The sequence below is a fragment of the Strongylocentrotus purpuratus genome, unplaced genomic scaffold, assembly GCF_000002235.5.
Source record: "Strongylocentrotus purpuratus isolate Spur 01 unplaced genomic scaffold, Spur_5.0 spur5_scaffold_5, whole genome shotgun sequence".
Lineage (NCBI taxonomy): Eukaryota > Metazoa > Echinodermata > Echinoidea > Camarodonta > Strongylocentrotidae > Strongylocentrotus > Strongylocentrotus purpuratus.
In genome coordinates, this window is record NW_022145611.1 from 8,441,606 (window position 1) to 8,467,228 (window position 25,623).

General features: G+C 36.2%; 1 protein-coding gene across 1 annotated transcript; it reads left to right on the top strand.

Moving 5' to 3' along the window:
* Window positions 1–5,263: 5,263 nt before the first annotated feature.
* Window positions 5,264–24,424, top strand: LOC585513 (DNA ligase 1). The gene is made up of 18 exons (XM_030998539.1): window positions 5,264–5,655; window positions 11,106–11,186; window positions 12,024–12,151; window positions 12,883–12,991; window positions 13,604–13,741; window positions 14,917–15,003; window positions 15,410–15,511; window positions 16,140–16,218; window positions 16,671–16,765; window positions 17,803–17,916; window positions 18,818–18,874; window positions 19,244–19,357; window positions 19,930–20,100; window positions 21,050–21,125; window positions 21,618–21,727; window positions 22,300–22,446; window positions 23,123–23,317; window positions 23,861–24,424. The coding sequence occupies exons 1-18, from the start codon at window positions 5,569–5,571 to the stop codon at window positions 24,422–24,424; spliced, it is 2,454 nt and encodes an 817-aa protein (XP_030854399.1). The 5' UTR covers window positions 5,264–5,568.
* The last annotated feature ends 1,199 nt before the right edge of the window (window positions 24,425–25,623 follow it).

The window sequence follows — 25,623 nt, forward strand, 5'->3', positions numbered from 1 at the left end:
ATTTGATGCAATGCACTTATTGATATAAAACGTTACATTAAATGGCTTGAAATAAACTCGTCGACAACATCGCCCCGTTTTTTGGCTTATCGGGGCATTTTTTTTTCTTCATAGTGGTAACGTTGACTTTTCTTCAAGATCATGGGTCATTGTATTATCTAATCGGAGGCTGCTTCTTCATTTCGGATGAAATTATGGAGTCCAACCCCCTTCCCTCTGTATCAACTTCCCCGTTTCTTCTGTAAACTAAATATGAACAACCGACCATTGTTTCCCAGTTCTACGTTGAGGAGCGCTTTTACTTACCATTTATCATCTGTGTATCGAAAAATGTTTACAACCTTCATTCCGAGATATTTGGGACCAGTTCATCGCCACGTCATTACAACAACGGCTGCACAACGACCAAAGGGTTTTCCTGCACAAAAGAACACAATGTTTTGCCGTTTAGAGGCACAACGAATATTAAAGAAGGACCGACAAGGGATGATTTGATTGCAATAAACTAAAAAACTGGATGTCAGATGGATATTCAAACTTAACTTTACGTTTAATTGACTATCGTGGCAGTGTTTCTATCTTAACATTTGTAAAATAGCTAAGAGACTAATTTTGTTTACACCTTTAAGCTGAACAGTTGAAAATAATGATGATTATCCAACTCAAACTCAACTCAAATTTATGTGAGATGATACATCCTAACGTCTATCGTTTTCCAGCATTATTATCATCATCATCCATTATTATTTACGTATCATTTCACTCAAATTATTAATGATACATGTATAGAAATTGAAATGGATAGTAAGTTTTGCTAATGAATATCATTATAGATAATACTTTTAATTGATCCACTTACGATTATTCTTGCCAACATTCCAGATTGCTTTTCAACGTAAACAGCATAAGAAAGAGGAGGAGTTGATTCTTATGCGCTCTTGATCTTTTCATTTTGTGAAAACCATATAATTTATTTAGTCGTTATGATAATGTCAATTTTTGGTGATTATATCAGGTTTCATAATTGTGTGCGCCAGTAGCGCAGTATATGGTACACAAATATACATGATGCGAGTTTGACATTCGAGGCAATTTTGTTTATTCCCTTTTAAATATATATTTGATATATGAAAATTGATGCAAATGTTCGATTTAAAAACCAACACTGTGTAAACTGTCATTTTATTAGATATTGAACCATTCTCTCAACTCGTAAAAACATAGTTGTCTTTTTCTCGGAAAATTTACCAAAATCTGATTTAAAAGTTTTGTAAAAAAAAGTGTAGGAATGTGCCTGAAAATATCAAATTCATGTCTTTTAATGTCTGCTTTTGTTTAAATTTGTCAAGACTGTTGTTGAGCAAATTGAATAGGTGTACAGAATATTTATCATAAATAATAGATAGTAATTGTTCCAGCGTCTAATACAGGGGCAGTCTGGCCATGGAGAAGGTGGGGAGTTTTCCTCACGGGCCGCTTTTTATTTTGACCTCAGTGCCGGTCAATTTGTGGTCTGAGGGCCGGTTGAAAGGATGTGTTTCGTATAGATCGAGTGGGCCGGTCGCACTGAAATTCCATAACCGAATTTCAATCCTGGTCCGCGTCTGGTTTGATTTCACGCGTGTTTTCGATTGGAACATAAATGCGAGTGTATTGTGAAAAAATGCAATATCATTGCGTTAATGTTTTGGAATACCGCTGGTATTATACATAATAATAATAAAACAAAACAATGATTTTATCTGGGCATTAGGAAGTTGGATGGAAAGGTAGAATGAAATATCAAATTTCACATTGAATCTATAAGCTGTAATGTATCGCAAATAATGACAAAATGCGCCTGCGAGCAATAGACGTTAAAGCATGCACAAAGTCTGAATGTCGTATTTTGTAAATCTGTATGATTTGGAAAAAAAGTTATGATTGTGGAACTTCGCAACGTCCTCTTTTGTTGTGTAAATCTTGAGTGAGGGTATAAATTTGCGCTGGTGCTTGTCTATTAACACTTTGTAAGCTCTCTCTCGAAAAATGAAAATGAAATGTGCAATTCACTAGTTGTAATTTTTGTACAACGCTACTGTTTTATACTATTCTCATGCATCTAAAATGTGTTTTAGAGTCGTGTAAATTATTGAAGTGTGTTTGTATAAATCTTTAAGGATTTCATCAATAAACAGATATATTTTGCATTTCCTGTGATTGTTTTTACAATATAATATACAGGAACATAATTGTGGTTAGATGTAGCCGCATATCATTGAAGCGGATCGTAATGTAGGAAAACTTTTGAAGAAAAAAGTCACTTTTATAAATTGATTTTCTTTATCTTTTGTCAGTTAGTAACGAAGAAAATAACAAAATAAGTATTCTCTATTCATATTGCATTTTGTATTCCCTCGCCATCCGTAATGCCTACTGATTAAGTCGAATGAGAAATCAAAATTGTAATTATTTCGCTCGCTGTGTATAAAATGATACCTGCAAAATGGACTTAAGAAGAGTGATATGAAATGTACAAATTGTATTTAATTATGAGATCTTCCAATTATGAAGTTTACACGTTAATCTGTATATTTGGGTACCTGTCCGAAATAATTTGAATAAATTCTGTTTTATACGAAAGAAATTTAATGTGCTTCATATCATGATTGGTTTATGAAACTTGAGTTTAAAATTGTTAACAGTTGATTTAATTGAAGATCACTGGATAACAGTTGGCACAACGAAATTATAAAAAGAAAGGATAAACAAAACAAAGAAATAAGAAGGATGATGAAGAAGAAGAAGAAAGAGAAGATTAAGAAAATAAGATGACGGGGAGGAGGAGAAATAAAGGACAAATAAAGAGAAAGAGAAATGAGCGAGACGGAAAAGATGTATATGTATAAAAGTATATTAAAATGAAGCATCTTAAAATGAGAGAACGATCTCCCAGTGTCGCTACGCTCCATGACTGATGTTTAAAAGAGCACTGAAAACTCGCCTCTTTGATGAATGCTTCGAGTAATTACTAAGAACATACATTGTACATTTGCGCTTTGAGAGGGCCTTCGGTCCTGAAATGCGCTATAAAAGAACGAACTAATAATGTGTGGTGTTATGTGTACAGAAAGTGGAAGGGAGAGAGTATGAAGTATTAAAGGGAGTGAGCGATAATGGGATAATGGGATAATGGAAAACAAATTATTATGTAGCTGTAGAATTGAAACATAAAATAAAGAGAGAGAGAGAGAGGGGGGAGGGGTGGTCCTTATTTATGGGCGGATCTATATAGGAGTGTCCAAAGAGGAGGGGAAGTTCCATTAGTAAATTAGTAAATTTCTCCACAATCTTGGGGATTCTCCCTTTTTCTATTCAGGCTCTCTTTGGAGTCGGACAGGGGGGCGGACGCATTGGGAGCAAGATATTTCTTTATCGATCACGCCCCCCCCCCCCGTAATTACTTTCTTAGCGGGCATCCCATCGGCCCTCCGAAGGTTTCTGAAATGAGAGAAGAAACATGTTCCTTGTAGACCCGTGTTCTTATGTCACTCACGAGGGCGACCGTTTTAGCCACCAGGATTAAACCTAAACGTCAAAGTTTTCTAATCTCTCTCTCTCTCTCTCTCTCTCTCTCTCTCTCTCTCTCTCTCTCTCTCTCTCTCTCTCTTTCCCTCGCTAAGTGAAGCCCCAGTGAAAGATGTACCACGGATGTCTTTGAAGTTGAAAGTTCCTATTTTGACTAGGGCGCCATCTCTTTACAAATTATTTCACTGCTAACAACGTCTGCTAAGAAAAAAAATCTTAGTCATTCAGCAGAACGTTATTCGTGCGTGCGTGTGTGGGTGTCAGGGGCGGATCTAGCTTTTTGCCGAGGGGGGGGGGGGGGGGGTTGACCCTGTGGCGGATCCAGGATTTTTCAAAAATTGCGCCGTTTTCCTTTCTCTTCTTCTTTTTTTTCTTCTTTTTTCTTCTTTTTTTCTTCTTCTTGTTTTCCTTTTTTTTGGCTCACTTGGCCGCCCAAGGGGGGGGGGGGGGGTGTTTACCCGCCGAGCCCCCCCCCCATAGACCCGCCCCTGCGTGTTGTTTGTGCTTATGTTTGAGGGTGTGGGAGTATAGGTTTAACACGTACCTCAGCAAAAGTTCATTCTTCTATAAACATTTACAAATACCCTCAGAAAAGAAGCAAATGCAAGTGATAATTATTGTTCTTCTGACGTGCTCAAACGATAAAATTTGAGGATAAGCTTATAATACACAGGCCTACTTTTTAGAAAGTTTCAAATGGAGTTTTAAAACTGTATTTGACATGCCAAAGGTAACTAAAAATCTCAGAAGCAGGCATCAGAACAATGTAATATAACCGATGAAATATAATCTAACAGGAAAATAAATGCTCTCTTTAATTATGAAAAACAAACATTATCTTATAATAAGAATTCTGAGTTTGATATGAAATTCTTTAAAATGTCAGGGAAATAATAACAAGGGAGAAAAAAAAAGTTTTCATATCCCTATGTACGGGAGAGAGTGCTTTAGTGTCTTTTTTTTGGGGGGGGGGTAAAGTTAAAAATAGCTCCTGGGCTCCTAAACTTCTTTACATAAGTTATTGAGATGATTCTGATTTCAGTGGCAAACGCTTTTTGTGGAACCGAACGATAAACGACTTTGACTTACAGACATCTTAGGCAAGATATAATCAATAAGTTGAATTTTGAGGAGTGGGCTCTAAAAATAAAGCCGAAACACGAATGGGCAGAAACGTTTCCTCCTTTTTGCAGCAGCTAGCTTAAAATCCCTTTTCAATCACAGACTTCAATGGACATTGTTTACACAGCTCGGTAACCATAGAGCGTCGTATACAAGTGCAGGGGTGCACTCATGTACACATGCGGAGCGAGCGAGCGTGCATGAAAGCGGGCCCCTACGGATTCGCCAGCTTGTATACAACAACGCCGCAAACTATAGAAACTTTCTATACAGCGCGCGGAGGATAATATTCGCTCATCAATAATCGTGATAATAGTCCTTGAAGTTGTTCCTGGTGTCTTTTGAAAAGTTCCTCGCAGATAATGGAAACATATTGATTAAGACTGAAGTGTTAAACCCTTCAGTGCTTCAGAGTGGAAGATTGCGTAAGGATTTGACGTCAATATCGGAACAAATCGAAGACAGATAAGATAAGTCCTACCAGTGGTTTGGGATGTTCTTCATCTCCGCATAAAGTTGGTATCACAAGTAAACGCGATCGGCTGAAGACCCACTGTGCGTGTCGGCTTGTATGTTATGCATACATCTATTGAACACATTGGACTAGGGAGATCAAAATTGTCTCATTTATTGAGTATCGAGGAATTTGGAAGTACTGGTGCCTTACTCCAAATTGGATGGATGTCGAAGTTTCCTTGATCGACATGTGTTTAGTAATAATGTAAACATATTTTGAACCTCCAAGGCTCCAACACACGTACATTTGGAATAAATTGATTGTTAATTGATTAATGTTAACGGCACAAAAGTCAAAAGTAGAAAGAATTATTGCTGCAAAGACAAATTTAAGCGGAGCTGCCTGTATGACAAATTGACAAGATGTCTACTGGAAGTAGTTTTTCTAGCGCCAACAATGTCCTCCAGAAGCGATGGAATCAGAAGACTTATCAGATGCATGTCGCAAAGGTAAGTAAACAGAAAATGTGAAAACGATTTATAAAATGGCCAAGGAGTGAATAAAACTGGTTTGTATTACATCAACATGATCACGTATGATTTATAAATTGTATAGTAATATTCCCATGCAATCATTACTTGGAAAATGTTGTCTTTTTTGTATTGTAACATAATTTCATTTTGTGGGTGTGTGTGACAAATGTTGAAAACTGCCATTGTTTTAGATATAGCAAATTCTAAAATGAATATTGTTTGATGTTATTATTCAATAGACTAGAATGGTACATTAATGAATGGTATGAAATATAACACATTTTAAGAGAAACAGGAACCAAAGATACAACAAATGCTTCAGTAAAAATAGAGTCCAAACTATATACGTGTAACTGTATATATCTTCATGTAATACATGTATATATATATATGTAAAAGAAATGCATGAATTGATCTTACTTGTCATGGTTAATTGATCAAATTGATGACCTCATAGAAAAACTTAATGGAATATGAATATAAGTGCATTTGAAAAGTATGAAAAGAACAAAAAAAGAAATATCTGAATAAAGTTATGAAATTATTATATCATATCATATTTTAAAATTGTCAAAATGTATATGTATTTCATGTTACTGAATACATGACAAATTGTGTGCAGGGATTTTAAAGGCCCTTGACTTTTAAGATCCACCTTATGCTATGGTCACATTACCCAAAAGTTGCCTGCTCGGCGGCCGAGCGGCGAGTTTTTAACAAATTCTGCCCGGCGGCTGCCCGGCCACCGAGCGGCGGCCGCCCAGGCATCGCTCGTTTTTAGGGCATCGCTCGGTCGCCGCTGAAGTTTTAGCGCGGAGTTAAAATTTGGGCGGCGCCTGCTCACTTTTCACTCGCCACCTAAAATACGCTCGGTGCCTGGGTGGTCGCCGCCCGGCACCGACCTAATTGCTGGGCGATGCCTAAATTCCAGCAGCGACCGAGCAGGCTACTGATCGGTCGGTCGCTGCTCAGATTTGTGACCATAGCATTACACTCTTCATTATGAATGAGAACGAGTGCATGACATCACCATGACTCCCTCATCATGTTTTCAGTTTATCATAAAATTTCCTGACAATTGTCTGCTTGGGAATTGTCATATTTGGTTACTGGTAGTTCATCCATAAGTGTGTGTGTGTGTACACAGGTATATGATGGGGCTGGATTCCATCATTCTGTAGTTTAATGTTGGAACCTTTGAAAAAGTGAGAATCCAGGGGGTACAGGGGGTATGTGCCCCCCCCCCCATATATAAACTTTAGGAAGGCTCTAGCGGATCCCAAGGGCACAGGGAGCATGCACCCTGCCTCCTCAAGTGTAGGAATTTTCATGAAGATAATGTTGGATCGGGGGCATAAGGGGTACATATAGGGCTCATGCATACATACTATAAAAAGTATGATCCGGACCCCCTTCCAAATAGTGTGGAACCCTGGGCACATGGCCCCTCCTCTACATTTACATGTACCTACGAACCTGTAAAGGAGGTGGAAGATATAGGGTGGGGGAGGGGGGGTACAGGCCAGTGGCATGTGTGCCCCCTCCCCTCGCCACCTGTTTGTCCAGACCAAACCTGCTGTACCTTTAATATACACTTGACTAACCTGACTAGAAACATATTCAAACCTCCAAATGTGTCAAACAATTCTGCTTCATCTGCAGGAAGTACACAACAACACATGGTGGACATAAAATTGTTAGACAATAAGCTATACACCTGCAGGTCCATCTCCATAAACACCAGCGTTCATCAGATCAATGACTAAATGCTATAGAATGGAATTATTGTTGTAGGCTAGCATTATACATGTAAATCATTGGGGAAATTTTTGTGTGAAATGTACATATAAAGTTTACGGTTCCACCATGTGAGAGAGGGGGAGGATTGGGTAGTCCTGAAAAGGACTGTTGGTAATTTTTATTGAGCTTATAGTTCTAAAGAGAACTGCAGTGTATAGCGCCAGTTGTTGAGGATGGGTAGTACATTGTAGGAGGGCTCAACGTTTTGAACAGGTTGACTATCCGTCATCAGGAATGAGTTATAAAGGATAAAGTTTTACATTTTTCGAGGAACGCCATGGCACTAATGTCCTTTGGCAAGACATTAACCAACATTAGTCACTTTCCACCCAGGTGAAGTAGATACATGAACATGTAGATACCCAGTAGGAAGAAATTCCTTAAACGCTTTAGCGTCTTATTGTGGTACAGCTACAGCTGGGTAATAATGATACTTTGCATGAAGCACAGTTGAGTATAATATACAGTACATGTATATATGTACATGTACAGTATTGCTTGAAGCAAAGTAGACAGAGTCACACCAAAGTCTATGGAATAGTATATGCAGTCACCTGTGACACAGCTCAGGAGGGTCTTTATATTAAGATGACTTATAAGAACATCTATCCACGATATATTTTGACACAGCAAATGGGAGTGTTGTCTGTGACAACGTCACAACACAATGAGATTCGCATTGCTTTAGTGATTCAATTTTTCAAACATTAATATCTTTTTCATTATTACATCTGATTCATTTCAAATTTCACCATTCCCTTTATTCTATTATTCTGCTTTCATACAAATAAATTTACTATAAAGGTTGGGGTACTCTTGTAAATGATACAAGTCAATACTTTTCTGGCTCCGTGCAAACAGACAAAATTCTAAAAGCATGTTTTTGGCCCTATCATGGGAGCAAGTACAGTATATATAATACACTGTATCATCGATTGCTGGACCAAAACTGATAAAGATCAGTATTCATGTGCATTGTACTAAATTTATTATGGATTGCTAAATCAGATTCAATCAAACTGGACACACAAGCAAACAGTTTTGTGCAGTCCCCAAGCAGATACAAGCAGGTGCTCAAACTTTCAATTTCAATTTCATTGACACAAAATCAGATAATATCTTTGAAAATCAATACTAAAATCAATAGGGCACAAGTGGGAGGTACATGTGTGGCATGCTGAGAGCCAGAAGGTTGTTAACTCTTTGTAAGAAGCTATAGTAAGTTCATCCTACTGGCTTCTAACAGATGATTTCATCTGGTTGGAGACAGAAAGGCATTAATTCTTTCATTGTAAAAAAACCAAGTTAATGCCCTTCTGGCTCTCAAAAATGATTACATAAAATTTTTATTCCATTTCAGCAAAATTGCTATAACACTCTATATTGTCTGTTTAGAGCCAGAAGGATATTAACTCTCTGTGAAAGTACATGTAGATGATGTTATTTTCATTTTTGTTATTATTATTATTATTATTATGATATTTGTTGTTTGTTTGTTTATATATTTATACAGTATACATATAGTTTTCCCCTGATAGCTTCCAGAAGTCTGTGGGAAATGCCCAAGGGTCATATGAGTTCCATATTACTTGACACTGAAAGCCCTTTAAAAGAAGCAGCGACCTGATGTCCCCACAAAAGAGTAGAATCAATATCTATCATGACATTATGATTGATTTGCCGAACCACTTGAGTAAAGCAAAGAGCTCGTCTGTGTGCACTTTGTACAGGAGAAAAGAAATATAAGGATGCTTAACTTTGAAAGTGAGGTGGATGGAATATTTTGCACCCTTGCTCCAGTTGCTAAGAGGCACATGTTTGGTCATGAAGACTCATCGAGTACGTGTATGTGTGTACCCTTTTCAAATATTAACGTCAATTTGATTTTAATATTCGAAATGGGTACACACATATAGTCAAGTATAGACAGAAATTAGGACACTTTTCTTAGCCTTAGATAAAGGAGAAAGATGCTAAAGATGGAGAGAAAGAAAAAATTCTATTATCGTTGTCTTTCTTACTTGACCTGTGAACTGAGCAGTAAATTTAAAGTAAAATATAATGCAGCTTAGCTCACTTTTTATGGATAGATTTTTCAGTTTCATAGAGATATTATTATTATGCACACTGGATAAATGGTATACATACGTGTACATGCACACTGAAATGTATGTGTACATTCACATGAGAGTACCATATAAATATGCATGTAGACCTTTAATTTAATATAACACCTTCATAATCAGATTTTTATAAATCAAATAATCTTCAACCATACCCATATACCCGGTGATCTAATTCCATGTGTGGTATCCAGGGCTAGATTTCTTTTTGAAATGTAATGCTCTGCTTGGAGCAATAGAGTACCAAAGCTGTGACATCATACAAATCTATTTTGAGAATTTCTCAATTTTGTCTTCATTTTCCAAAAGAGCATCAAAAATAATGTCTGAATTAAAAAAAAACAATTGAATATGTTAAGTATTGGCTGAAATATGACCATCTGAATGAATATATGTCCCATGGGAACTCAGTGTTATAGTGCCCTGGTTCCTCATGTTATGAGGCAGGGTATCGGAACATAAAATAAAATTAAAAACAGGGAAGGAATCTTCTCTGATTATGGCATTGTGTGTGCCTTAATTTTTATATATTGATCAGCTTTCGCTTACACTTTTTTATATACTTGTTTGATTTATTTATCAAAGTGTATTCATGAACATAAGGCAAATTTTGTTTAATCTCTTTCATTTGAAGGAACATGTATTAAGATCCAAGAGATAAGAAGAAGTTTTAAGTAGTTTGAATAAACAAAATGTCCTTTCTTCAAATATCTCAAATGTCAACTGTACCACATGTCGAACAAAGGGCCCCCATTTGCACCAACACTCAAACTCCTTTCTGCCGTTCCTGAGCAACTACTTGTACGTGTCAGTTGCCTAGCAACAGTGACTAGTTGATTTCACTTTGGCCGTTGTTCTTATGAATTATTCTACCAAATTATGACAATAAAACTGCCAAAGTCTGAAGCTTGCTTACACATTTTTAATGAGGAATTGTAATTCGGAAAGAAGTATAATGTCATGCTCATATGTAGGGAAGGCTCTTGTACTAAACTGTACATGCAGCATATATTGCAAGTTGTCTAATATGCTGAATTAGAATCATTTCCTTTGTTGGTATACATGTACATTGTACTTGTACGTTAAGAAAGAAAGACTACATGTATTTCACCAATACATCAACACTTCAAGTGCACTACAGTATTTCATTAGGTAAAAAATAGAAAACAAAAGCTGTGATTTCTATTGTACATGTATGTCACTAGTCTCAGAATAATTCAGTGTTAAGAAATATTATTACATTTATATAAACAAAGGTGATAAAAATGAAAAGATATTTGTCCCTATATGTTTTATTGGTATCATATTCATAATCCTTTTCTATCAAATCATGATTTTTGTGTACCTCGAATCCATGGATTAGTTGAAAAAGCAAGCTGGTAATCATACAATACATGTAGTTTTGTTTACACATGTAGTTCCATGTTTTAATGATTTTTTAATTAGATTCTGAATCTGTAGACTATTTCATGAATTTTGATCATCGATCAATCTCCTTTTCAGAAAAATGGAATGAGGACCAAGGTGGATGCCTCCTCACCCAAGGTGTACCCTCATCTTCAGGTCAACATGAAGAAGCTACAGGTGAGAATTCAAACTATCAGGTAAAAAATACACGGGGGCTCAGAGCGAGTTAGCCCTCCGAAATGCCAAAAGAGCCCCTGAAAGTCATAAAAGAGCCCAAAATTTTGTGCATAGAGTTCAATGCAAAACAATTTAAAGAGTGTTATTTTCATGCAAGCAAGCTTGAAAAGTAGCCCCCCAAATTTTTTAAATATTTTTTTCCCTGAAAAATATTCAAATTTTATCTTGGTGCAGACACGTATTTTTTATGCCTCCGCTACAAAGTAGCCGGAGGCATTATGTTTTCGGGTTGTCCATCCGTCCGTACGTCCCATTCTCGTGATCGCATTATCTCAAGAACCAATTGATGGATTCCCGCCAAACTTGGGTCATGTATGTATCATGCAGAGCCAATGAAGTGATTAGATTTTGGGGTTGCGAGATCCAAGGTCAAAGGTCACAGGGCTCATTATGTATGCAAAAATAGCTTGTGATCGCGTTATCTCTAGAACCCATTGATGGATTCCCGCCAAACTTGGCTCATGTATGTATCTTGCAGAGCCAATGAACTGATTAGATTTTTGGGTAACGAGGTCAAATGTCAAAGGTCACAGGACTCATTATGTATGCAAAAATAGCTCGCTTCTGTTTTGGTTTGTAAAATTGCTCCATGGCGGAGGCATCATTTTTGACTGCGCGCGGTCCATCTAGTTTATAAAGGATTTTAAAATCCTGCAAAAAATACACTATAAACAGAAAGATTTGGCGGTAAGTACATAAGTTACATGTACAGTGTAACATCCTTTTGTCTCTCAACTCAAATTACTTTTTTTACAAATATACTTATTCCATTTTCAGGCGGAGGAAGAGAAGCAAGCTCAGATCGACCATGAGAATCGCATCTTATTAGCAAAGCTCACCAACATCATCAGATCAGGCGGTCAAGTCGATAACTGGAACTTTGAAAGTGAAGCGCAACCCAAAACGTGAGTTTTCTTCCCATCATAAAGATATTCATGAAGACTTTGCAAACGTGACAATTTTAAATCAGGGTCTTGTTTATTTCAACCGTAAGTTGTCTGTATTTGTTTTTCTTGGTGTAAACAAGAGAATCTGTCATTTGATTTCACCCGTGAATATTGTTGTCTAAGAGTCTAGTTTTGTGTTTCCTTACATGTACATGTTTGTTACATTGAAAACTGCAAATGGTTTTGGCAAAGAAATACAACCACAATTGATGTTGCAAAAAATAATTGTTGCTTTGATTCTGTTACTCCTGATGTATGTACATGTACCTGTAAGTGGTTAGTTTTTGAGCGTCAAGTAACGCCTGGCTGGAATGCTCCTCAGGGAGTGGAGATTGTGCACACAATGTGTGCGGGCAAGCACTGAATCCAATGACCGGGGTAATAGTATATGTATATTTGTAAAGCGCTGAGAGACATTTGTATTAAGTGCTATATAAAAGCTAAATATTATTATTATTATTATTAGATTAGACTACTCTTTTTACACATATTCATTGTCATGAAATTAAGTTTTTCTATTTGAGAAAGGAATTTAAGAACATAATGAATATGATAAATCAAGTTAAAGAAAATGTTCACTTAGTCTGTGGAATTGACAGACTGCGATATATATGCAATAAAGCATAACACATAAAAAGGTAGTTGAACTTAACACTGATAATTTATTTGTTTTTGTCTTTCGTTGAAAGGTTGCATGCTCCATTTAGAAATAGAGAACAGGAGAGGATAGAGCGAGAAAATGCTGCGTTACTCAAACGCCTCAACAGTGTCAAACCACAAGTCAACTTCGACAAGATGGTAAGCTTTGTGAAATGAATGGGTAATGGATGGATAGAAATAGGAGGGCCACAAAAGAGAGATGTAGATGGACAGGAAAAGAAATACATGTGTAGATGACAGTTACAGATACACATGTAGAGAAAGAGAGAGAGAGAGAGAGATACATGTATAGTATAAAGAGAGATGTACAGTCAGAAAAAAGAAACAGATGACAGATACAGAGATAGATATAGTGAAAGAGAGAGAGAGAGAGAGAAACAGACAGAAACAGGAAGAAAGAAAGAGAGAGAGGGAGAGAGGGACATACTGAAAGATACTCAAAGAGATACATAGAGATCGAGATTGAGGGAAAAAATACTGGTACAGACATACTGGTATAGAGAGAGAGAGAGAGAGAAACATATAGGGGGCAGGTAAGAATGATATGAACATACCATCTGTTGAGAGCCAGAAGGGTGTTAACTCTGTGTTTAAAGTATACAGGTTTAATACCGCCCTTCTAGTACCAAACAGATGATACATTGCAGATGAAGCCCAAAGCATCAGAACATAGGCATACGGTGCAAAGATCAAGTGAGGATTAGTAATAAATAACACCCGTCTCCATCTCTTCCACCTTGCCCCTTGTAGGAGGATGAATACCTCATGCATAACTACTTCCTAGCTCAGAAGGCCCAAGCTACCAAGAGCTACGAGGTGGATCTTAGAGGGGTCCAAAAAACAGATAAATTTGTCTTCTATGCCAAGGACAGACATGCAGACAAAGAGGTAAGTTGACGGTAACACTCCGACGCAAACTCTGGCGTCAATAAAGCGTTTTTTTTTTAATTTATTCAATTTTTTTTCTTTTTCTTTGGGACCTATTGAGGAGTTATTCCATTAAAGATAAAGACCAATTATGGTTATGCAATTGCATGGTGAACGAAACGTTGTGGAATCGATCAGAAAAGGTTGATCATCTAGCATATGGTGTGTACTGCAAGGTTCTGGAATCATCAAAATGATAAAAAAATTGGCACAGCCTTTTTAAAGTTACAAGCACTGTACACAGAAAGATGTATACGAGACTACACGACACGTGCGCGATATCTATAAGGTCCAAATAGATATAATAATTTACCAAATATATCACTTGATAGGCGGTTTATCAGCAAAATTTGTATTATCACATATTAGTCAAAACATATTCTTTCACATGATTGGTGATAAGAGCTTCCATTTCATTTTTTGAGAGGGGGCATTTCCAAAACTGATCTTTACCTTTAACATGTTATAAAATGAACTGCAATACTTGGAATTCAGTCTGCATACATTAATTGTTCTTCTTGATATGTCAAGAACAACCTTTGATTAAAAAGTATGCATAATTTTTGAATATGTTAGTAAACCTGTTCCTCAAGGATTTTTTCATTCAGAGTTTTGGGTTGTGTCTGGTTGTAGGTTAGTTATTAGTGATAGGTCCAGGGATAAAGTTATGAACTTAGTTAGTGTACAGTAGGTTCTAGAACACAGTTGTCGCCCGAGCATGTGTTGTTTTACCAAGTGGATTGGGCACTACATATTTGTTACTGCGTTATATGGATATCATGAACGTTTCCAGAAGTATCATCCCACTATCATTTTACATTTTGGTTGACTGACTTATTTTAGGGGGATTCAAAGGTTGGAAATTTGTCTTTATTGGAAAAATAGACAATATTTGTGATTTAATCTTCCATATCAATTATCATGTAGTGAATAAATTAGGAAAAACTTGATCTGAGGTAATCCAATGGTAAGCACATTACTTCTTCAATTGATACATCCTAGTTCCATAGACATTTGACTACTCGTTGCAGTCATGTAACTTTGTTTATTCTAGAAATCATTTGTTGATGGTGACATTGAAGTGATTATGATTTCATTCATTTGTTTAATGATTTCATTTGTTTCCTGCTTTCTAGAAAACATTTGTTGATGGAGACATTGAAGAGACGATAGAAAAGCCAGAAGAAGGAGAAGTCCGGGAATTGACCTCATCAGCCAAAGCGGTAAGTCCCAATTTTGTAGTTCAGTGAAACCTGTCTATAAAGGCCAGCCAAGGGAGACAAGAAAAGTGGTCTTTACAGGCAGGTGGTCTTTATCATGATGTACGGGTTCCTTTAGTACATGTTTCAATGAGAAATCATTTTCTAGGGAAATGAAAAATGCTGTCTTTGTAGACAGGTGGTCTTTCTATACAGGTGGTCACTAAAGCAGGTTTGACTGTATAACTATTTTGTCATGTCTTAGAGGTGGTGTTGTCTAATGGAAATGTTAAGCAAACATTGACAGCAATGTAACCAGACCTTATTAAAAGTTTTACTTTAAAAGTAGGTATTTCAACAGTGTGATTCCAGGGACAATATTGCATTGTAACAGTGAATTTACCCATCATTTATATTTATGTTCTTTTAGGGTGCTTCTAAGAGGTTACCGACCAGGCAGCAACTCAAGAGACGGTCCACAAAACTTCCACTGATAGGACCGGAGAGGAAAAAAGCAGAGGAAAAGAAAAAGGTAAGTTATATACAGAGGTTAAATAGGTCACCTCTGCATTAAGGCCACCTCTCTTTTATAACCATCTTTATGCATGTTCAAAACTCCACTGTAACTGTTATTTCTGTAAAAGGAAAAATGATGAACTCTCTAAAAGCTTTCTAGTCCACCAATTTTTGTAGAAAATTTTGAAAACTGAACTTAAAGATTGAAATTATGACTTAATTTATTCCTTTCATTCAGGCAAATGTATTATGTATGACCTCTGTAGAAAGACCACTTGTCAATAGTGGGCAGTTTCTGGCGGATGGCCTTTATAGGCAGGGTTGACTGTATGTAACGTTAAACCTTCTTCTATACACACAACTGTCCAAAGGTCACCAGTCATGTTCATTATGCATTGTCAATTGTGGTGAAGAGACTAGAAAAGAGTTTGGCGTTGCCTTTTCTATTAGAAGATTAATATAAAGAGCAGGAATTATTCCAAATAAAAGATTTTAAAATGTTGCAAATTGGAATGTTTTGTTGCATATATAGTCTACGCATTTAACTACGTAAGGTGCAGGAGGTATACTTCATGAAATTTATAGTGCTAATATAAAAGCCTAATTGTGTTCTAAAAGAGTGGTGAATTTTGATTGTTTTGCAGAAGGCTACAGTGGTCAAGATCGCAACGTATAACCAGAAAGAGGAAGCTGCTAAACTCTTCAAAGCAACAAAAGGAATGGGTAAGGAATATCGGGAAGACGACAAATATATCTCTGCAATGAAAAACATCCTAAAATTATAGGATAAAAAATGCAAACACGTACTCAAAATGTCACTATTTGGAGCACTTTTTTTTTACCCCATGAACTGACTGTGGAAAAAGGTGGTTATGTCATACACATGTATACCATTTGCATTTATTTTGTTTTTTTAATTAAAATGCACAGTATCTCATGTGAAAACTCATTTTCTCGAAATTATATTTTTTTGTTGTCTTCATCATTTTGCCCTACCAGTAATTTAAAATTGAAAGAAAATCTTTTTTTTTTTTAAATCTCTTAAAGAGTGCGGTAGAAATGTTCCAAGAATGTGAAATGGAATTGGTAAGGTCAGTGTTTATAATGTACCTATGTTTATTGTTAGGAATTGGTCTATTTTTACTTCAAAAATATCCTTTTCGTTGTATTTGCAGGTAATCCTGAACAAATCTTGGTTCAGACGTTAGCAAAGCGTCAATATCAACAGAGACAAGACACAATGGAGAAATTTGAGGAAAATTATGGTCTGGTAAGTGAAGATCGTACATGTATGCACAGCTCGTTCATATCTCTTTCTCTTTCTCTCTCTTTCTATCTTCTCTCTCTCTCTCTCTCTTTACCACTCTCTCTCTCTCTCTCTCTTTACCACTCTCTTTCTCTCTCTCTCTCTCTCTCTCTCTTTCTCTCTCTCTCTCTTACATACACACACACTCTCTGTATGCTACCTTGTTTGGCGTTCAACAATAAGGGATAGAGCAACGTCGATCTGGCGCTGCTCAGTGGCTGCCGGGCTCACGATCAATTGGGCAAAAAGAATTTCCGTTTCGGTTTAATAAAATTTGGAGTGGACTATTAGGCTATTATTATTATTATTATTATTATTATTATATACATGCAATTCAATAACAATGGGTTTGTGTAAATTTGTGAAATTGGTTATACATGTACAATGTTTTCAGAGAGCCGACATGACCCTTTGATTTTTAGAATGATGCCAAATGATATTTGCTCTTCTAGATCATAACTTTAAACCATAAATTTGATTAATTGATAAAAAACAATACTTAATTTATTTCTAGAATACACAGCCGCTTGATATGTTTGATACAAAGTGCCCCTGTAATTTTACATACTGTAATGTTATTACTGACTTGACACTATGAATATGACGGACAAAGAAAGCGGACAAAATATACAGTTCCTCAGGTAGATAAAGGAACATCCCTTCACCGCTATTATGTAAAAAGGTGAATATGCATGTGACACCTGTTCTACACATTTTTACATAATAGCAGTGAAGGGATGTTCCTTTGTCTACCTGAGGAACTGTATATTTTGTCCGCTTTCTTTGTCAGTCATGTTCCTAATGTGAGTCATTGAAGTAGTCTATTAATTGTAGCGCCGTGAAGATGCCCCAATGTTCGCTGGCAGCCTTTATTTGGGGTCTAATTAAAATTGTGAATTTGATATGTGTCGTAAATGGCCCATGGAGTGATTGCGGTTGTAGCATGTGTCAGAGAACTGCCACCTACCATAGAAATAAATGGTTGTTCTCTTGTTTCACAGACGTTGGAGGAGGAGTTAAAGAATAACTTGAACGCAGAGTACGATGACATCGTCGAAGCCCTCTTATCAACCAGAGAGGATTTGGATGCCGTAACGTTACGAAGAGCTCTTAAGGTATGGGGCAAGAACTTACCTTTCCAAAATGAAAATATTTTGTAAAAGTAATTTTAAAAGGTATAAAATGTTGATTTAAATTATTCATATTTTCAATTATCAAGGAAATTTCAGGTTCTTGAATTGGAATTTATAAAAAGTCTAAAATAATAATAATAATAATAATAATAACAATATTTATAAAGCGCAACATATTCATCTCTAGAATACTTGAATTCTCACTTTTAATATATTTTATTTTAAGACTACAAATGGCTCTCAAATATTTTTAAGTCTAACTTAGAGTTAAGTTCGACTAAGGATCTTTGCGAAACACCCCAGGGGGGTGTTTCACAAAGATTCTAAGTCGAACTTATCTCTAAGTTGGACTTAAAAATTATGGACAGCCATTGGAGTCTTAAAATGAAATATATTCAAAAGCAGAAATTCAAGTATTTTAGACTTTTTATGAATTCCACATCCAGAACATGAAATCTCCTTGATGATAGACAATATGGATGATTTGAATAAACAATTAATGCCTTTCAAAATAACTTTTACAAAATATTTTCAAAGATGCTAATGGCTTTCCATAATTTTTAAGTCCAACTTAGAGATAAGTTCGACTTAGGATCTTTGTGAAACACCCCCCAGGTCATATTGAAAGCAACATGGCGAACTGTTTAAAAGATAGCAAAATGTAATGATGTAAATATCGTCTTTTTATCTTGACACTCTTTGTGCTGTAGAAAGTATGAGTATATGTACTCCATATAGAAATAGATGAATTATTAAACGGTATGTGATTTGTGGAGACAAGATATGACAAAATCTTTAAATAGTACCTTGATCTGGTTTCAGATTTGAAGCAACATTTTCGCTAAGATTTTTTTTTTTTTTTTTTTTTTTTTTTGTTCAACAGGGTGAAGATTCATTAGTTGAACCGGTCATTGAAATCCTCTGCACGAGAAGTAATGCGGTAAGTTGATGATGATGATGATGATGATGATGATGATGATGATAGTGCTGGTGAAGATGATAATGATGATGATGGTGAGGACGGTATTGTTCATGATGATGATGATGGCGGTGGTGTTGGTGGTGATGATGGTTGGGGGTAGTGGTGGTACTGGTAGAGTGATGATAATGACGATACGGTATAAAGTTGATATTGTTGATGATGGTTAAAATGATGGTGGTTGCGGTGGTGGTGGTGGGGGCGGTAGTGGTGCTGATGGTGATAGTGGTGATGATGTTTGTCACTTGTGACAGTGTTGATGAAGATGATGGTGATGACGACGATAAAGAAGATGATATTAACTATGATAATTATTTCTATTTTCTGTAGGCCATTGGTTGTATTAAAGAGGCATACAACAAGAAGTTTGGTATTTCCCTGGAGGATGACATTACAGCAGAAATCAAAGGCAAACTCAAGAACTTATTCTTGGCTCTTGCAAAGGTAAGCAAAGCAATTATACTTCTTTTATAACCAGGATTTAAACTTACTATAAATCATGAGGGATAATGGCAGCACAATTTGACCTGTTCACTGAAAGCTTTAAGAAATGATCAAACAAGAATCAAGGTGAATAGAGAGATGTGTTAGTAGTATGTTTAATATCTTTGTGGAATAATGATATTTATATACCTCACTTAAGAAGTCCAGCCATTCAGGAGGGAAAGCATATCTCAAAGTTTTGAGTCAATATTGCCATTCATTTGTAAGTTGGATGTTTTTGCTGGTTGATGATGTAAATAGGAAAAAAAGGAATTTTGACTACTTTAAAGCCACAAACTTTCTTAAATTTTACAACTGGTTGAAATTGTCAAAACTTTTGATGTTGCCACATGATTAAGTTCGGACGAGGATTTTTCAGGCTGGGAAAGATCCTTACCATGAAGCAGCCATCATGTACAGCTTCAAAATTTTCTGTTTTTACATTACTTCTTCTAGTAGTAGTTTATCTTACTGCATGTCTATGTGATCAAGTTTATAAATGCTATTTTCCACCTTCCTCATCTTATCTACAGGGTATTAGATCAGAAGATGCAGACGTGGATGAGGATGTTGCCCTACAAGATGCTGAGGCACTCCGGGATGCAGGAGACGAACGATGGACTCCTAGGAGCGAGAAGATGTCCGAGCTTCTCCAGTCGTCCAGTTTGCTTCATTTCAGGGAGGTCCTCCTGCAGTATGCTGAAGTAAGTGTAAGGTCTTTGCAGTCAATAAGACGTTATAGGGATATCAGTGATAGTGGTATAGCTAGGATTTGTCTCAAGAAGAGGCAGGTCTCCTCCACGGGTCTATATTTAGTTTTATTTCAGGGATAATAATAATATTCCACTTTTATTTAGCACTGTCTCTAAGCGCTTTACAGATATATTATTACCCCAGTCATTGGGATGTCATTGGGATGTCCTCATGCAGTATGATGAAGTGAGTCTAAGATCTTTGTATTGGAATGAAGGGCATTTAGCTACCTACTACTAGAACACTTTATTGTCTAAATTAATATTATATCATAGCTGTCTTTAATTAATACTATTAAATAGTTTTTAAAGTTAATACTATATCATTGTTGGCTTAAGTTGATATTATATCATAGTTGTCTAACTTGAGACTATATCATAGGTGTCTGAAGTTAATACAATATCATATTTGTCTAAGTTAATACTATATTATAGTTGTCAAAGTTGATATTAAATTATAGTTTTTTAAAGTTTATACTACATCATAGTTATATGTTTAATGACAACATGATGACAGTGGTGAGATAATATATATATTGTCAATAGCAACTAGGCAATAAAGAGCATTGCAGCATGACTACTAACACTAGAACAATTTATTAGAGGAAGTTTTGAAGTATGATACAGTGAGTATAAGATCTTGGTAGTCAACAAAAATGAAAGGGATGTGTTAACAGTGCCGCTCAGTCGTGTATCCAGCATTTTCAAGATGATGGGGCTGGGCAATGATTTCATTCAATTCTGTCTGTATTGCTGATCTGAAACCAAGTTTATAGATTTCAATTTTCACAATGCTGAATTAAGAAGGAGCAGGGCAATTCTTGTTCCCTCTTTTAGTTATACATATGTTGTGGATGACCAAAGTAAACATGTAAACATTCTGTTACTATTCATTCTACAGCTATCGGACTCAAGCCTTGCCAAAGAATTAGGGAAGTCACTCTTTGGAGATTTCAAAGATGCAATGCTCTGTCTAGGTAAGTTTCCCTGAACCCATTTCAACCTGTTAGATACACAATGGATTTAGGATGTACCCCACATAGCACTCAACCCAATTTGTTTTATGCTTATTATGTATTGTATTAATTCACTGTAAATGCGAAATCATTGCTGAGGTTTCATCTATTCAAATCAGACTAATTTTTTTTATGAGATTCATTTTTCTATTAATACCATGAAAGTGTTACAAACGTTATTTTGGTTACATGTTATTACAGAAATATAAAATAAAGCAACAACCTGTTGATATGCTACAAGACTTGTTACATTCTTATGAAACATCAAGTCAGGCTCATCTGGTGAAATAAAAGAATTATTTGATGCAGTATGTTAGCTGATAAATATATTTATATATTATATATATATATATATATATATCCATATATACATGTATAAATTAAAGGTATTGATTAAATGGACTAGGGTAGACAAGACGAAATATAATACTCTATCACCTTTATCTTACACAGTGAGGTGTATGAACAGTAATACCCAGTTCTTAGCAGATCGGATACATGCATCTTTAACAGGAGAAGCAGACGACATGACACTCATCAGAATCATCATCACACGATCAGAGGTAGGCTTCCATATATCATGAAATGCATTCATTTGACCTCTGACACCTTAGCCTTATTTTCTTGTTATTGACTGTAACATAAACTATAACAGAAATCGAATTACCGGGACCTGAAAAATGATTGGTAGAAGTTGTGCATGTGATTGTATGTTCAGATACTGAATTGTTTGTAACCTTTTCAGAAATGATTTGGAAAAATCAATACTTTCACTAGCATTAATTGAAAATCAAAAACCCTGTCAAAATACTTTTGTTAATTGACCAGGACTATGGTAAGCAATTTCCTAGAATGTCAAAAATCAATTACTTGTGGCATGAGGCTTATCCCACTACTTGCGGAATTCGCAAAGTTTTACAGCAGAGAAAATTATGAAATAAAATTAATATACATCACAAATTTCCTGTAAAAGGATGTCACTTGTATTACTTTCCTTTCAACAATGCCATCACTCTCATGTCGATGGTACTTTCATGTAATTTTGTTTTAGAAGTATCTTTTCATTGAACATTTTGTATCAGGATCGGGTATGCTCTTTCTAACTTTCTCCTCTCTGTGTCTTTGTATTTCCCAGCTGGACCTTCCATACATCAGGCGGAGTTACAAGAAGAAGTACAAACAGACCCTGATGGAGGCCATCGAGCAGAAGTGTCAGGCCTCCTTCAAGACGGCCCTGGTCCAGATGGTCCAAGTCCACGGAACCTTCCAGAAACAAGACCAAGTAAGGTTCATTTTAAATGGTCTGAAGCTCGACATGCTAAAAGCCTTATTCTTACATGATACCGTAAATTATGTGTACATAACAATAAGAACAATTTTTTTAAATAGAATGACGTACATGTACATGTTAGTGTAGTGCATCTCACATTTCTACATCTTGTACAGTGTAGCACACAGATAAGCAATGTCCCAGTGGGGCCTTTGTTGCATGCAGCTCCTGCCCCCAAGTTGCCAGTCTTTTACACTTTAAATTGTTTTTCATACTGCTGCAGTGTTTATTAAGCCAGTTCACTGTATCATTTGTGGACGAGGCTGAATGGTTACAGTTATATGTGTATTACAATGTGCTTCCCAACATCCAATAAATCTGATTGATGGATTTTTGTTATTGTGATATCACTACATATTAATTTGTTTAGAGAAATTTGAAGTTTGAAGTTTTTTTGTTCCACATTTACATCAAAAAACTATTTTTTTATTTTTATTATCCATTGTATAAGCGTAGATTACACACACAAAAACAAATTAAAGATTAAAGATTAAGTGTGCCCTCATGTGATGTGTAGTTTTCTAAACCTTTATTTTATGTGAAACAGAATTCCGTCATTATACAAAATAGCCCATATTAGGAACTAATCTAAATGTTATACCTTTCTGTCATGTCTTTCCTTTTCTAGCCTAAAGAAGAGGAATCAGGAGAACCGGAGTCTCAAGAAGCTGATAAACCCCTTAAACCTTCGCAGCAGAAGCCCCTTAAACGCCCTCCCCCCAACACCGGTGCCAAGGTACCTGCCAGTAACCCCCTGGTTAAGAGTACCGGTACTCTTGGCTCTTCCAACAGACCGGCCCCAGTGGGAGCTAAGCCGAAACAGGTAATCATCAGTCTATTTTGAAGGAATATGTAGCTAGTCAACTCTCCATTTGGACTTGTACAAAACTTGACTTCTATTGACAACTCGATGATTCTTAGACAGTTACCTCTTTAGAAATCTCCCAGCAGAAGTGATGGGTATTCTTCGTATTAGTTTTTAAGGGGTAGTTATCTGGGGGGTTGAGGAGGTGTCCAGGGAAGTAGTTCAGTTTAGTACTTGTCTAGGTTTTTTTATCAGTTGGGGGTAGTTGTCATCCCAGATTCATACAAACCCATCGATGGTATGATATTTTGAACAATGCATGCATTGAAATTCTAGTTTCAGTACACTGATTCAAAGAATTAAACTTTAGACAACTTGTTCAGTGTTCATTGAAATCATGTGAAATATGATAGTATAAGTGATCAAGTCAACTGAATATAGGAATTAGGGTGGCGTGGGGGGGGGGGGAATTTTCTTAATTCAATTACATTGATGAATTTTATTTCATTTCAGATGTGTAATTGTGTTTCAACATCCACTTTGTCATTGTTTTCAATTTAGCCCGCCAATTCTCCTGGAAACTCTGGAAAGACGAGACAAGCCCCAGGGATCAGGCCAGGTGGAGGGGCATCAGCCGTGGCAAAGAAAACTGCCACGCCCCCAAGAAAGGCGACTCCGCCCAAATCGTCCAAACCCACCAAGGAAACACCCAAAGTACAACCACCAGCCAAGAAAAAGGTTGAAGAGAAACCAGCTGATGACAAAGAGGACAAGGTGGAACCATCAAAGACGGAGGGAGAGAAAAAGAAGGAAGAGGAAGAGCAGAAGAGGGATGATGAGGAGAAAGAGACTATTGAGCAAGCTTCCACAGGGGAGGGAAAGGATGATAGTGAGGAGAAAGATGGAGGGGAAAGAGAGGAAAAATCAGAGGTGGGGTCAGATGCAGAGATGAAGTCTGCAAGTGGTACAGATCCCACATCGGAGAACATGTCTACGGAGAGTGAAGAGAAAGGGGAGATGAAGAGCGAAGAAAGCAAGGAGGAGGAGGAAAGTAAAGTGGAAGAATATGGAAAGGAGATAGAGATGAAACCCAAAGAAGACGAAAACCAGGAAATTTCATCATGATGAGCTGGATATCATTCTGGCATGTCTTGGAGTGGCAGAGAATTGAACAGTTATCTGTAGCCAAGTTTGACCATATTATCATTGAGATCTAACTCAGACACCCAAAGAAGTGAATAGTAAGATAATTCAACAGTTTTTCAGAACCAGCATTCAAATGCAAGATGGACAATCTGTCTTTCATTCTGGAGCATTATGCGAATGTAATGATAATATTTGTTGTTTGCTGGGATATTGTTGATCTTATTTCATTATGAACTCATTGAAAAAAAAGATATATAAATCAATTGTAGATTATTTTCTTTATCTGTCAAATTATAGCATTTGAATTAAATCTCTCTCTCTCTCTTTTGGTTGTTATGGGTAGTGAAACTCTCTTCTTTTTTATAATTATGTATTGGTTATACTTTATGGGGGACAAACGTATCAAAAAGCAAAGATAACATGGCCCCTCCTCTAAAAAATCCTCAAATTTTGTATTCTTTTCTTTTTATTTATATATATATATATATATATATATATATATATATATATATGTTTAGCTTGGCAGATATTTTTGTATCCCCTACAAATACTGTGCCTTTATTGAGCATGACGCTCAAAACTAATATTTCAACTTTCAGAATCATGATCTATCTATTTAGAATTCATCAATCCTTCAAAAAGCATATATTCTAACACCTGATAAATAAAGATATTGGCTTGCATCCCATTTTAAAATATTCCATCCTTTTGATATTAGCACCAGTAAATTGAATCCTTTTGATTTTGTTATTACATGGAACAACATCCTAATTTCAATCAAGAATTAAAATGTCTTGCCTCTTTTAAAACATCCCTTTAAGCATACTTCTTCCCTCAGTAACATAACATGATTTACCTATTATACGAGTCTATGCATTTTATGTTCCTCTTTACACTCTGTAATTTTGTAAGCAATATGGTACTTTTTAATTCTTCACGCTCCTAAATACTCATTATTATTATCATCATCATCATCATCATCCATCATCATCATCACCATCATCATCACCATCATCATCATCATCATCATCATCATCCATCATCATCATCATCATCATCATCATCATCATCATCATCATCATCCATCATCATCATCATCATCATCATCATCATCATCATCATCATCATCATCATCATCCATCATCATCATCATCATCATCATCATCATCATCATCATC

Bases quoted from the DNA above. Each gene is read 5' to 3' on its own strand.
- LOC585513 (XM_030998539.1), top strand. From the start codon at position 5,569: ATGTCTACTGGAAGTAGTTTTTCTAGCGCCAACAATGTCCTCCAGAAG. The intron at 18,875-19,243 runs GTAAGTTGATGA...TATTTTCTGTAG, and splicing joins TCTGCACGAGAAGTAATGCG to GCCATTGGTTGTATTAAAGA. The intron at 23,318-23,860 runs GTAATCATCAGT...TTTTCAATTTAG, and splicing joins TGGGAGCTAAGCCGAAACAG to CCCGCCAATTCTCCTGGAAA.